General features: G+C 39.7%; 2 protein-coding genes across 2 annotated transcripts in view; both read right to left on the bottom strand.

Moving 5' to 3' along the window:
• Positions 1–1,016: 1,016 nt before the first annotated feature.
• On the bottom strand, positions 1,017–5,043 carry Nmt (N-myristoyl transferase). Its single transcript, XM_034336232.2, has 8 exons — positions 4,905–5,043; positions 4,104–4,339; positions 3,815–4,025; positions 3,628–3,744; positions 3,395–3,565; positions 3,143–3,323; positions 2,809–3,072; positions 1,017–2,742 (listed from the first exon to the last, which is right to left on the bottom strand). Exons 1-8 carry the CDS (start codon positions 5,006–5,008, stop codon positions 2,584–2,586), a joined length of 1,443 nt encoding a protein of 480 aa, XP_034192123.1. The 5' UTR covers positions 5,009–5,043; the 3' UTR covers positions 1,017–2,583.
• Positions 5,044–5,777: 734 nt separating this feature from the next.
• Positions 5,778–11,653, bottom strand: part of LOC117609641 (uncharacterized) — a 41,288-nt gene continuing 35,412 nt past the window's right edge. The window contains exons 2-6 of the mRNA XM_034336244.2: positions 11,353–11,508; positions 10,421–10,461; positions 9,127–9,225; positions 8,126–8,200; positions 5,778–7,958 (exon numbers count right to left, since the gene is read on the bottom strand). Of these exons, the coding sequence (XP_034192135.1) occupies positions 7,755–7,958; positions 8,126–8,200; positions 9,127–9,225; positions 10,421–10,461; positions 11,353–11,497 (564 nt within the window). The 5' untranslated portion in view covers positions 11,498–11,508 and the 3' untranslated portion in view covers positions 5,778–7,754. The remainder of the gene's footprint in view (positions 7,959–8,125; positions 8,201–9,126; positions 9,226–10,420; positions 10,462–11,352; positions 11,509–11,653) is intronic.

The raw sequence follows: 11,653 nt of genomic DNA, 5'->3' as shown, positions 1-11,653 counted from the left end.
GTGGTGGTAGAGTATCGTCGAGGGTATAGCTACTATCCGACGTTTCTTCCAGGAGCTGTTCAATGAACCATCTGTCGATGTTTTGAATGAAACTTCTGTAATTCATCCTGAAAGATTGGACGATCAATGTAACCTTGTTCCAAACGATTTCTGCATCTTATAATTGCCGTAATTAGAAATAATAGCAGACTATCCATTTTGTTAACCGTGTTATGACATCATGCTATATAAGGATACTATGGATGATACTCGTGTATATGCGGGTTGCCCATACTTTTCTATTATTCCTGAATTATCCTTATTCCGTTAGGTTTAGCACGTTTTGCAACATTGAAGTGTAACGTATAAATAATCGTTCAGTATGGAAAGTATGGACGTGTTTAACGAAGGACACGTTCCTATTTTTCAGGAGATAAGATCGTCGTAAGGTTTTTGTTGCAATTAGATGACAATTGTAATTACTGGATAATTGCATTCGAGTGTGATTAATGTGTCTATTGTAGCGACACAGCAATTTATCGAATCTGAAAACAACAAATGTATTCCTTTAATCTTAATGGTCGGATTGATTGGACGAAACAGTTTTACAAGGGTGTAAACTGCCTTTCGTGAGCTTCTTTTTACGCGTCTAGATAATGAGATGATAACAACCAAGGTGAGAATCGTACGAATAGTAGCGGATAAACATTCAAGGGCTTTTCGTTACCTTTTAAAGCAATTACGGTCATGGATGCAAAAATTTTATACCTTTGTTTTCAACTTAAAATTATCCGTAACTCCTTGAAATGTTCACTCGAAAATCAAATGAAATGGTTAATAAATAAACGTTCAATGTTATACAGTTTCTCGACTACCAAAACTAATATTTGAGATAGCGAATAGAACGATGACGCATTGTGATAGTGTAGCGTGTATGATAATCTACTATTTACATATGGAAAATATGTGTCGAAGCTTGAAATAGAAGAAGAAAATAAGAAACAATATTGTAAATAAATACTTTTAATCGCTTTTTCGGGGAGGTGAGATTTTGATTATCCGACTTCTCTAAGCAGCTAGTTAATCAAAATTCGCTATAATTGAATTGTACATTCAAAACGCATACCTGTTTCAGTCATCGTTCATTCACATTTACACAGTCACCATTCGTACGTGTACATCAGAGAGAAAACTGTTATCGAGCAATTCATGTCGAACGTTTCCACATGAATCGCTCGTACATGAGCGTTTCGCGCAGAATCCATCAACCTTAAATAAATAAAATAATTAATTGTAAATGTGTACTCGAGATTCGGCGCGGTATCTAAACGGGCGTGTAAGTGTCAGCTGTTTTAATCGCTACAGGGCCATCGTTTCGCGCCTTTTATCTTGAAGAGACCTCGCATGTCGGTCGTGCGTACATTGTGTGTTAAATATTGATCTGGCAGCGGCTGCTACGAAGACCTCGACTTATATTAAGGACGCGCGTTGATTTTGCAACGGTTACAAAATGTTAGTCTCGATCTTTGTTGAAAACTGTTTAACAACGGAAGAGTAGGTCGTTCTCTTCCGGTAACCGAAGTTATCTGAAACACAGCTTGTAAAATAGCATGTTAGCAAAAGATATATTTCAATAAAGTTAACATCGGAACATCGTAAATTTACATTTAATGTCGTAGCTTGGGACAGAAACGTTTCTCTTAACGACACACTCCTTAAAAACTGGTTTCTTTCTCTGTCTTTTCAGTCTCTCACCGCTATCTAATCGACGCCGGAAACGGACCCCTTCTTACGTAATTGCTTCGTTCGAAGGGTACCGGAAAGGAAAGTGACGCTAAGACGAGAACCATTAAAAAATTGTCGAATCTTACGTTAAAGCTACAATATATGTATAATATGTATATAGGTGCGTTTAAACGATAATATCATTTATTGTGCAGGAGTACATAGGCGTTACGAAGAGAAAGTGAAATTTATGGACAGAGTTGACAAGTAGGGTGAACGAAGGATGTAAACAAACACATGGAACGCTTTACTTTTCGATCTTGTTTTATTTCAACTCTTCCACTCTCACTTCGGCATACTTCCTACGACTTATTTTAATCAAAACGATGCTGAGAGAAACGTAGTGTTTATGTTAAATTAAATAGCGTCCAACGGATTATCGAAAAACTTTGGATAATTTCGCAACCGATGTATACCAGTAAGGGAATCTTTCTTCCCTTCGCACGGCTTTTGCAAATTACTAACATACGATATTTATCTACATTGCTCGAGTCACGCACATACGTATATACACACGCGCGGCACATGCATGTTCCAAACTCGACCCTGAACTAGTATCATGATCATGAGCGGAGACAGAGACAAGGGTAACATTCGCGGAACCGGTAGAATCGATGGGACATTCTGCTTGATTTAGTACGGAAATATCGTCGAATATGCCCTGGATTGTATACCCGTCGAGGTCGTATTTGATCCCGTTTCAGTGTCCCTCGTCTCCATTATTCTTGTAATATCCGTTCCCTCTTGTACTTTTATCCCTCTGTAAGCTTGCACGTGCGAAAAATGATTTTCTAGACAACGAATCGATCAGCTAGAATTCTACTGGAGCACCAAACCAATTTTTCCCGGTGTCATGCTAGGACAACGCCAATTGTACAAATAATATTGTAGATTTCCATCACCTATACCGAACTTCAAAGGTTCCAAGAATTCCTTGTTGTCCATAAGATCCAACGCGTTGAATACGTCGAAATCGAGCTACAAAAGTTAGAAACACAATTGTTTCTTTCGTATAATACACAACTTATGTTACATGAAACTTACATTACGCGCCGATATCAGAGCATCGGTCATAAGTTCGAGCCAAGGAGTTGCAGTGGACACGTTGTAAAAACTGTACGCAGCCCTGAGCGTCTTATGGGTCTGGTGATGCATTATAGAACTCGGTAACGTGTAGTAACTAACCATATCGGTGATTTTACCATCCTTTTCTACTACAAAACTGTTAATGATTCCATTTTGTGGAAGGAACCAGTGCCGAAATTCCTCGATCGAAAACATCGGAGCCAAATCGAATTTTTCCAAGTACTGAAACACGAATGAACTTAATATTTTTCTATTTTCAATTTCAGAATTATATCCTGATAATAGTCATTACGTCGGTTAATATTTTGTGAGCCATTGGTATATCTGCTTCCACCAACTTTCTGAATCCTGGTACTTTTGTGTTCTCTGGCAGTTTATACAGTTTTAAAGTTCTCTGCATAGTCATATTACGAGATAAATGAGAGAACTTTATTTCGATTAGTTTCTTTGGATTTAGAGAACGATGCCAATACCTAGAGAAACGATTTGGTTGGTTAAATCGCCATAAATTACAGGTAGTGTTAGCGTAAATCTAACTACACACCTGCACGTTGCTATTGGTTTTGGCAATACGACACCAGCGGTATAAACAGCCTGAAATATACCTTGAAGATTAACTCTCCTAGTTATTTCCCGTATTAACACTGGTGCGACTCTCTTTGATCTCAATTTTTTATGCACGCACAAGAAATTTATTTCCACCATTTTTTGAGAGCTAGAATTTTGGTTCACGTTAGATACGAAGTGACATGTTATCGAGAAAAAACCGAAACCTACTGATTGTATACACGCAGAGTAGCAGGAATAGCAGAAATAAAACCGACTAGACGCCCACTTTTAGTGACCCGTACCCCACAGTGCCATTCTTTGCACCATCCAGGGGGTTGCAGTGCCCTAAAAGGATATTACTAAAACCTACCACTTATAATTAACTCATTATTCTAATAGCTATTACTTTATTTACCACTTTAGAAAATTTGGTGGATAATCAAATCTAAACATAGCATCATCATCTTCCACATAATTTTCAGATAACAAAGTATATAATTCGGATAAAACTAATGGATCATCAAGATTCAAGGTATCCCATTGAAAGTCTGCTGGTAAGGAGTAAGGTTCTGCTCTTATAGATGTTTTATCAGGTTCAATAGGTTCATTTTTCACTATCTTTTCATCTATAGAGAATTAATAAGATAAATTTAATGCTCTTCAAGTCACGGCAAATCTTGAATAAGCCACATTAAACCCTTTACCCATTTTTGGTACCGGTTGTGTACTCCAAAACTGATAAGGCTTTTGCATAGCCTCTTCTTGAGTTTTTGCAGGTTTCTGCTGCATACTAAATACCTCCATTGCTCTTTGTATGCTCTTTATAGAAATATTGCACGTGCCATGTAATTCCAGCTTATCTTTATGGTCGGATTGATTATGGTTTTCGCTAGTTGTATGCGCCATCTCGTTCTTCTTCTTACGATGTCTTTTCTTTGAACTGTATTAAAGGTATTTTACATTTATTATCATGTAAAAGAACAGTAATTAACACTCAAGGCACATTTATACGCATTCAAACAACATAATCTATGCAAATAAAAACTAGAAAGGTAAGGAAGAATAAGGATAGGGAACATTTAAATCTTTATAAAAATATTGTATATTTCATGATAATGCATCAAAATAATAGAATTCACAGACATTAACGAAACAGACAATGATTTGTTAACAATATTATAACATTCGGGAAACTATAGACTCTTGATCACAAGACGTATATTAGGTTACGAAGACGGACAAACATGATTTAAACGTATCGCAACAATTTATGATAATAAAACTTATTACTATAAGACACTTCATATTATTTCAAATTTGTTTAAAGATGCTGTCATTAATAATTATATAACAGATATGGAGAAATGACTTTGAAAATTGTCTATTGAACTGCCGGTCGAGCATCGTTTCTACGTAGGATGAACCAAGCCAAACATTTTTTCTAATTACGCTAATCGTAATTTAATGGCAAACGTTTCTCGCGAATTGAATATTTGTTTTCTTACCTTTTAGATTTCCCATCTTTTTCGTAAATCTCATCCTTCTTAGCCTCTCGTTCCACAACTTGACTCTTATCCTCCATTTTAATATAGATTTTGACAATGCGCATGCACCGGATATAGTGGCTCCGCCTAGTAGATTTTAGGCGGAAACGAAGAGGTCACGTGGTGTACGCCATGACGGCCGCTTCGAAAAGTTGTCTCCGCGTCGCTCCGTCGTAATTAGTTAATTTTATAGAGATAATTATTCGTTTGTCGAAAATAATTGCTTGAATCAGTTTCTATATCGAACGCGGAACGCGAATCAGTCAAAGTTTTCGTTCGGGAAAGTGTATCACGAACGTTCTCTTGTAAAATCTCGACCGTCTTGGGAATCGCCGTGCCGGGAACGCGATGCGCGCTAGATCTATTTGATTATTTACATAAAAACTTGTTAAATTACGAAAATAAGTACGTGTCGTTGTCTAAAAGTACGGGCTTTACGGGGATTGAACCAAGAGCAGACCGTTTAAGTAGCTTCCAATTCGTTTTCTGCCAATACTTGGAAATTAGTGAAGGCACGCGTACTTTTCTGGAAAGGGGGAACGACAAAATGGCGGCGGCAGTTGCGCGGGAAGTTCGGAAGGACTCTGACGTCACATGCATCACGAGGAACGATGGCCATCTACTAACGTGAGTGAAAATCAACATTAAATCATTTTTAATAATATTTTATACCGAATATTGGCAAATATACACATTTTAGAATTTGTAATAAATTCAAGGTATATTTTTTCAATGGGTCAAGTATTTTCATGTTTCAATGTAACTCGAATTATAAAATAATTGCAATTTAACAAATAATTCACGGAAACAATCATCAGACGATAGTGTGACAAGTATAGTTTTCTTTATTTCATTACCAACAGTATTCTTACATTCTTCATGCCGAAACAATGTATAATTTCTATATCATAATATATATATTCATTCATTTATTTGTTCGTTTGTTAATTTATTCATGTGTATAATTGTTAATAATCGTAATAGCAATAAGTAGTTTGTAGTAGGCGAGTCTGTAGGTATGTAAACAGCTTTTAGGTACGCGTAATTCCAGTTTATCGATAATTCAAATCCCGCGTGCAGCTCGCTCGCATAATTCATGATTTGCATACCTATTTGCCAAACACGGTACGCCGGCAAACTCCTTCTTTCACTATTATGCTCCAACATTTCCTCTCGAGAAACACTTTACTTATACAAAAATTGAATGTTCTCGGTGAACGATAAGGGTTAAATGAAAGATTGATTTTAAAACCGATACAATCTCGTTTATTATAAAATTAATGTAGTATTAATGTAATTAAACCAGGTGTACCGTGGTTGGAAAATTGTTAATAATTTGATTGGGAAACAGTGTTCGAAGCTGGAAAGAACAGCAGTGAACACAATCAGGAATCTGATTAATAAATTTTCAATAATTTCCTGAATGTAACATTGTTGGAAAATCGATCGGGTTCTTAGGTAGTTGAACGAAATGTATGGTATGTAATAAATTTTTAATAACGTTCTAAATGTAACATTTTCGTGAGATCGATCGGGTAATTAAAAATTTTCTTCCGCTCGGCAAATCTCATACGGATTACTCGAGACAGTTCCTATATTCTACTGATCGATCGTCGAGCAAACGAAGTCGAAGGGAATCTCGCGGAATGAAAGTACGGGATATAGGAGGAAAGGAATGTTGAAAAAAGGAAGTCAGGTTACTTTATTTGTCGGATGAAATGCCTGCTTGCGAGCCGTACAGGGAATTCGCGGGTTCGCTTAACAAGTGCCTTGAGGATAACGATCGATCGTTGCTCCGGCAGGTACTGAAATTCTGAATGTATCAGTAGGGAACACAGTAAACGTCTTCGTTTTCGTTTTCTCGTGCGCCTCTTTCTGGACATTTCGCGAAACGAAATCCCGCTGAAACAATAGGGCGAGTCTAAAATTCAGAAACAATTCTGTTCTTCTTGTTGTTGTTGTTGTTGTTGCGTTTGTTCTTTCGTAGTTTGATCGCAAAAAAGAAATGTTTCTTATAAAATTAGTATGCACAAAAGGGTTTTATCCTTTTTCCTACTCTTGTTTGGCACCGAAATCTCGCGAACACTCGATGATTAAATCTATCGTCGTTTCGTGAATCCCATTTCTTTTTCTTCTTCTTCTTCTTCTTTAAACTCGAGCCGAGTTCTAACAAGGCATAGCAAACTACGATACTAGACGAGAAAGAGAACAATTCCTTTTTTTCCATCACTGAGAGACTTTGAAAGCCGGCTCCTCGGTCAACTGTAATCCGTATATTTATGTCAGACAGCACAGGATTCAGCGAAATTCCACTCCTGGGATTCCACTCTTTTATTCTTTCGATCTCTTTTCTTGTTTTTCAAACGGAAGGTAAAGATGGATAGATTTGCTTAACAATGTTATCTTACGTAGCTAGAGTACACACGATCCGTTCGGAAAATAATTCGCAAAAACGCTGCTACTCGCGATTCGCAAGGATCGCTTGGCAGATATGTTCGAGTGTCGTAACACGAAGGATTCTCTAACGTTTGAAACGGGAAGGATGTTTACACGTTGAAAGGTAACGATTAAAAGGGAGACTAAATATCCAGACGAGAAGACGAGTTAGGATAAACGTCGACAAGGTTGTCGTTTGATTTCAACAGGGTCACAGACGGTTTCGAAAGTTTCCACGAACGTGAGCGTTTCCAACAAACTGGAACTCGTCGAATTTTAGAGGAGCATTTGATGGAGATAGTTGCCGGGCTGGCTGTCGCGCGGTTCATCGTTTCTAAACTAGTTTCTTCTTTGTTGCCGGGTGTTGTTGCTTGCTCAGCAATGATATGCATAGAAGAGTGAGGCCAAGAGCCAAAAAGCTCCGCTACCGTAGAATCGGCTACCCTCGACTCCGTTCCTACCGGGTCGTTTGCGTTTCGATTTCGACTTGGCGCGACGTTTCCGCGAGAAGATCGCGTTCGTCGCGTTCGTCGGCGATTCGATGTTGCAATAGCTCAGATCGCAACAGCTGATGCAGATCTGGAACGAAATAACCGAATTTATTTCACCGGCTCCCGTGGCCACGATCCTCTCTTCTCCTCTCCGTCTCCTCTCTTTCACCGAACTCATGGTTAAGCTCGATTAACGGGCCAGGGCGAAAGAGAGTCGAGCCAGCCAGGTAGTTGGAAAAATTCGCTATTTCGCACCTGCTGGGTGTCCACCGGGATGCAACCGACCGATGCAGGACCACATTCCGCGCTACTCGCACAGCTTTTGCTCACCTGAAATAGAAACCAGCTTTTGTTCGTCGATCGTATACACTGTATCCGTTATCGGTTACCAAACGCGTTATTGTTCCCTCTAAATCTTGCAATAATTACAGGGTTCTTGTTAGCTAACGTTCGATCGTCTCGTCGTCGCGTCGTCTTTAATTCATGCTTTCTCGATTTCGTGCCCGTCGAATGTAGGTGTAATTTAACGATTTTTCTAATTATTCATTCGTAGAACATTACTCTTCCGCGTCATCTGTGAACGTTCTCATGGATGCACGCAAGATATCTTAGCATTGATTAACGAGCAAAGAGGATCTCGAAGCGAAGTAGAAAAGACGTGCTTCTAATTGATTCCGATATTCATAATTGAAAGAGTTGGTGGAAAGTGCTTAGTCGAGCAGCTCTTAACGGACGGCTGCATTGTCGCTCTTCGAATGTACATTCGCTTCCGCGAGTTTCTCCATTAACAAACACCAGGATCGATAATGCATTCGATGCTACCGGGGCTCTATTAGCGGAACGCGATAAAATCAGTGATTGATTTTCATCGGTGGTGCGCGTAGCGGTTTAGCTAATAAACGTTCAAGCGTGTCGTGGTTATTATGACCAGGGAAATTCGAAGATGCTTTAACACTAGTTTCGGATCGGGAAAGCTCGCACGATAGTAAGAGAAAACGTATCATTTATTTTCATTTTATACGTTTCTCAATTAGAAAAATTACTCGGATTACGTAAACTCGTGTTCCCGTTAGAACACAGGAAGCAAACGAAGCAAACTTTACGTTCCAACTCGATCAAAACGAGCCATCGGTATTTCGAACGTTTCTTGGCAACGACAAAGTTAATCGCGTCACTGTTTCCGTCTCGATTGCTTAGAGAAGACAAGTAGGGTCGACTTTGGAGACGAAAAAAAAAAAAAAAGAAATTTTGCTTGCCAAGACGCTATTTCCTCGGCTGTCTAAAATGTGCAGCGATCTGCAGAAGTCTCGACCTCCTGCCGGACATGGTGTATCTATCGCCCATTCGTTGCACATCTGTGAACAAAAAGTAGGAAAAATAATTGCATCTATAATTCTCTCGATCGTGCCGCTTATTTCGTTTCCCCCGGAACAAGGAAGAAAGGATTTCGAATTTTATAATCTGTGAAAATACGCGTTTATATAAACAACCGCAGTCTACTAACGATAAGGCGTAGAAAATCTGTGACCTAAATTCAGCTAAAACGCGTCGTTTATTCTCTCGTGTCTCGTACAATACTGATTGCAGCTCTGAATGAGTTCACCTCCTTCTACATTCGTCAGACTTTTTTCTGCATTTGTACATACACGTACAATAGCTAACGCTATCAAGTTTTCATTCGCGTTTAACAGATTAGGAAATTTCAAATGAATTTTTATCGATCAAAGGTTTGTTACTTCAATAATCGTTAGCGTGAAAAAGTCTGTTAGTAATCTGCTAGCCGATAAAGTGTTGATACTCGAAAAATTTCGCTTGTATCGACGAAATCGGGAGCGTTACAATCGGAAGCTTGGCAAACGGGATACACGTCGGTCGCGTCGATTGGGAAACAACGCATAGCTGTTGATTCTCGATTGTCGCCGATCGAGGGAATAAACCGGAAACGTAGTTTCGTGAAAATCCTGCGGGTAAAAGGTAGATGGAAACTCGTTATTTCCAGTCGAACACTCGCGACAATCGTATCGTTGCTTACAAAGTTTCTGGACGTTCGGAAATAGATCGATCCCCGGATAAATTCACCGGGAAAACGTTGCTCGTCGATTCGAACGAGATCAACGATTTTCAATAGAGATTTACCACGTAGAAAGTGGCGTATTTAGACGCGATTAGAATTGATTCTGGCCGACGAAAGCATCGGGCTATTTGTCGTGCCAGGGAATCGGTGCGATTGGACCCGATATTGGCAATTCCTTTACGGGATAAACGAGAGCCATAAAAAATGGGAGAAATATAGAAACGGGATAATCCGAGTAGAAATTTCAATTTTAACTTTAAGGTTGACGCGTAAAAGGAAATTTGAAAATTTCCTACGACTTATCGTTAGGGAAGCATTGGCGGTTAAGGGAAAGAAAGTTTGAAAATAAGCTGTGAGAGTAAAAAGATGGAGGGTGAAACGATCTCCTGCCGGGGGCTAAACGAAATTGCGGCCGGAGCCGGCACGATACAGGCATTACAGACACTTAAGAGAGCGTTTAATGGACTCGTCGATACCTGGTTATCGCTGACGTTGACGCAAGTGTAGCACGTTAGACCTGTAACAACAGAAGGGCGTTGGAGTGAGTAATAGCGTTGCAAAGAGAAGGGGGTCGGTTGCCAACTACCAGCACAAAGGGCGTACAGAAACCTAACAATTAAACACGGTCTGCCGTTCGTTCGATATAATTCCGGCTGCGATATACTTAACACCGTGGAAAATAGATTGTCCCGTCGAATGGAGACTCATAACAGCCGTCGGATAACGCGACAAAGCGTTCTCCTTGAAAAGCATCGTTAAACGGAACAACGTGGACATATTCCATCAACCCCTTACTTACTTGTCCCACCTCCGTCCCTCGGTTCACCCTTAAGTAATTAATACTTTCGACGTTCAAATTGAAACACTTCCGGACGTCTTTGTGCTCGGAAATTGCTGTGGAATTTAATTCGTTACGAACGTTTCTCCTTCCGATGCGATAACTAAACGTAAACTTTCCTTCCGGATCAAGATGAGAAGGACGGAACAAAAACGCGGATATACTTTGCTGAAACTTTTAAACACTTTTGTTATCGAGTTTACTCTTTGCCTGCCAAACGCGTTCCTCTTAAGTTCATTAACTCGTTCTTTACCATTTGGGAATTAAAATACTTAACAAAATTACGATCCATGAATTAGATGGAAACGTTGTCGCGTTCTTGATGCAACAATTTATCGTAACGATGGCACGAAGCTTCCGATCAATATGCTAGATGATAAGGGTTGATTTGTTGGAGCTGGTGCGCGGAAGAAGGAGTTAAAGTGGCTAGTAAGATTTGTAATCGTTAGAATGGTGGTAGGAAGATGGAAGGATTAGTGGGGAGCTCGATTGCAGGATTCGAGAGGATAAGCCCGAGTTACTCGAGGAAATCATAGGTCCTTTTACCATGGTCGCGACACCGATACCTACGGTAAATGTCTTCCTCGTCGCCGGTGACTCCCTTCAGGCCGTCCTTCTGCTTCGTCTCCTCCTTTCCGTTTCCGTTTCCGGAGAGGACGTTTCTGCCGCAAGTTTCCGCAGCCAGCAGCAGCCCGACCATCACCCACGTGATCATTCCTCACATCTCTGAAACGACAGAAATAGGTCTGCGTGTTACGTTCTTCGGCATAATTTCGTCTAATTATCGTTTTTCCTTTTGCGAGAGTGAATCGAAACAGTCGATTAACACCGATGATAATCTTACTTATCGGGTCAGAGCAATTTCGAAAAT

This window comes from Osmia lignaria, chromosome 7 (assembly GCF_051020975.1).
Source record: "Osmia lignaria lignaria isolate PbOS001 chromosome 7, iyOsmLign1, whole genome shotgun sequence".
NCBI lineage: Eukaryota > Metazoa > Arthropoda > Insecta > Hymenoptera > Megachilidae > Osmia > Osmia lignaria.
The sequence above is the reverse complement of the archived record's forward strand: the minus strand, read 5'-3'. Positions and strand labels throughout refer to the sequence as shown.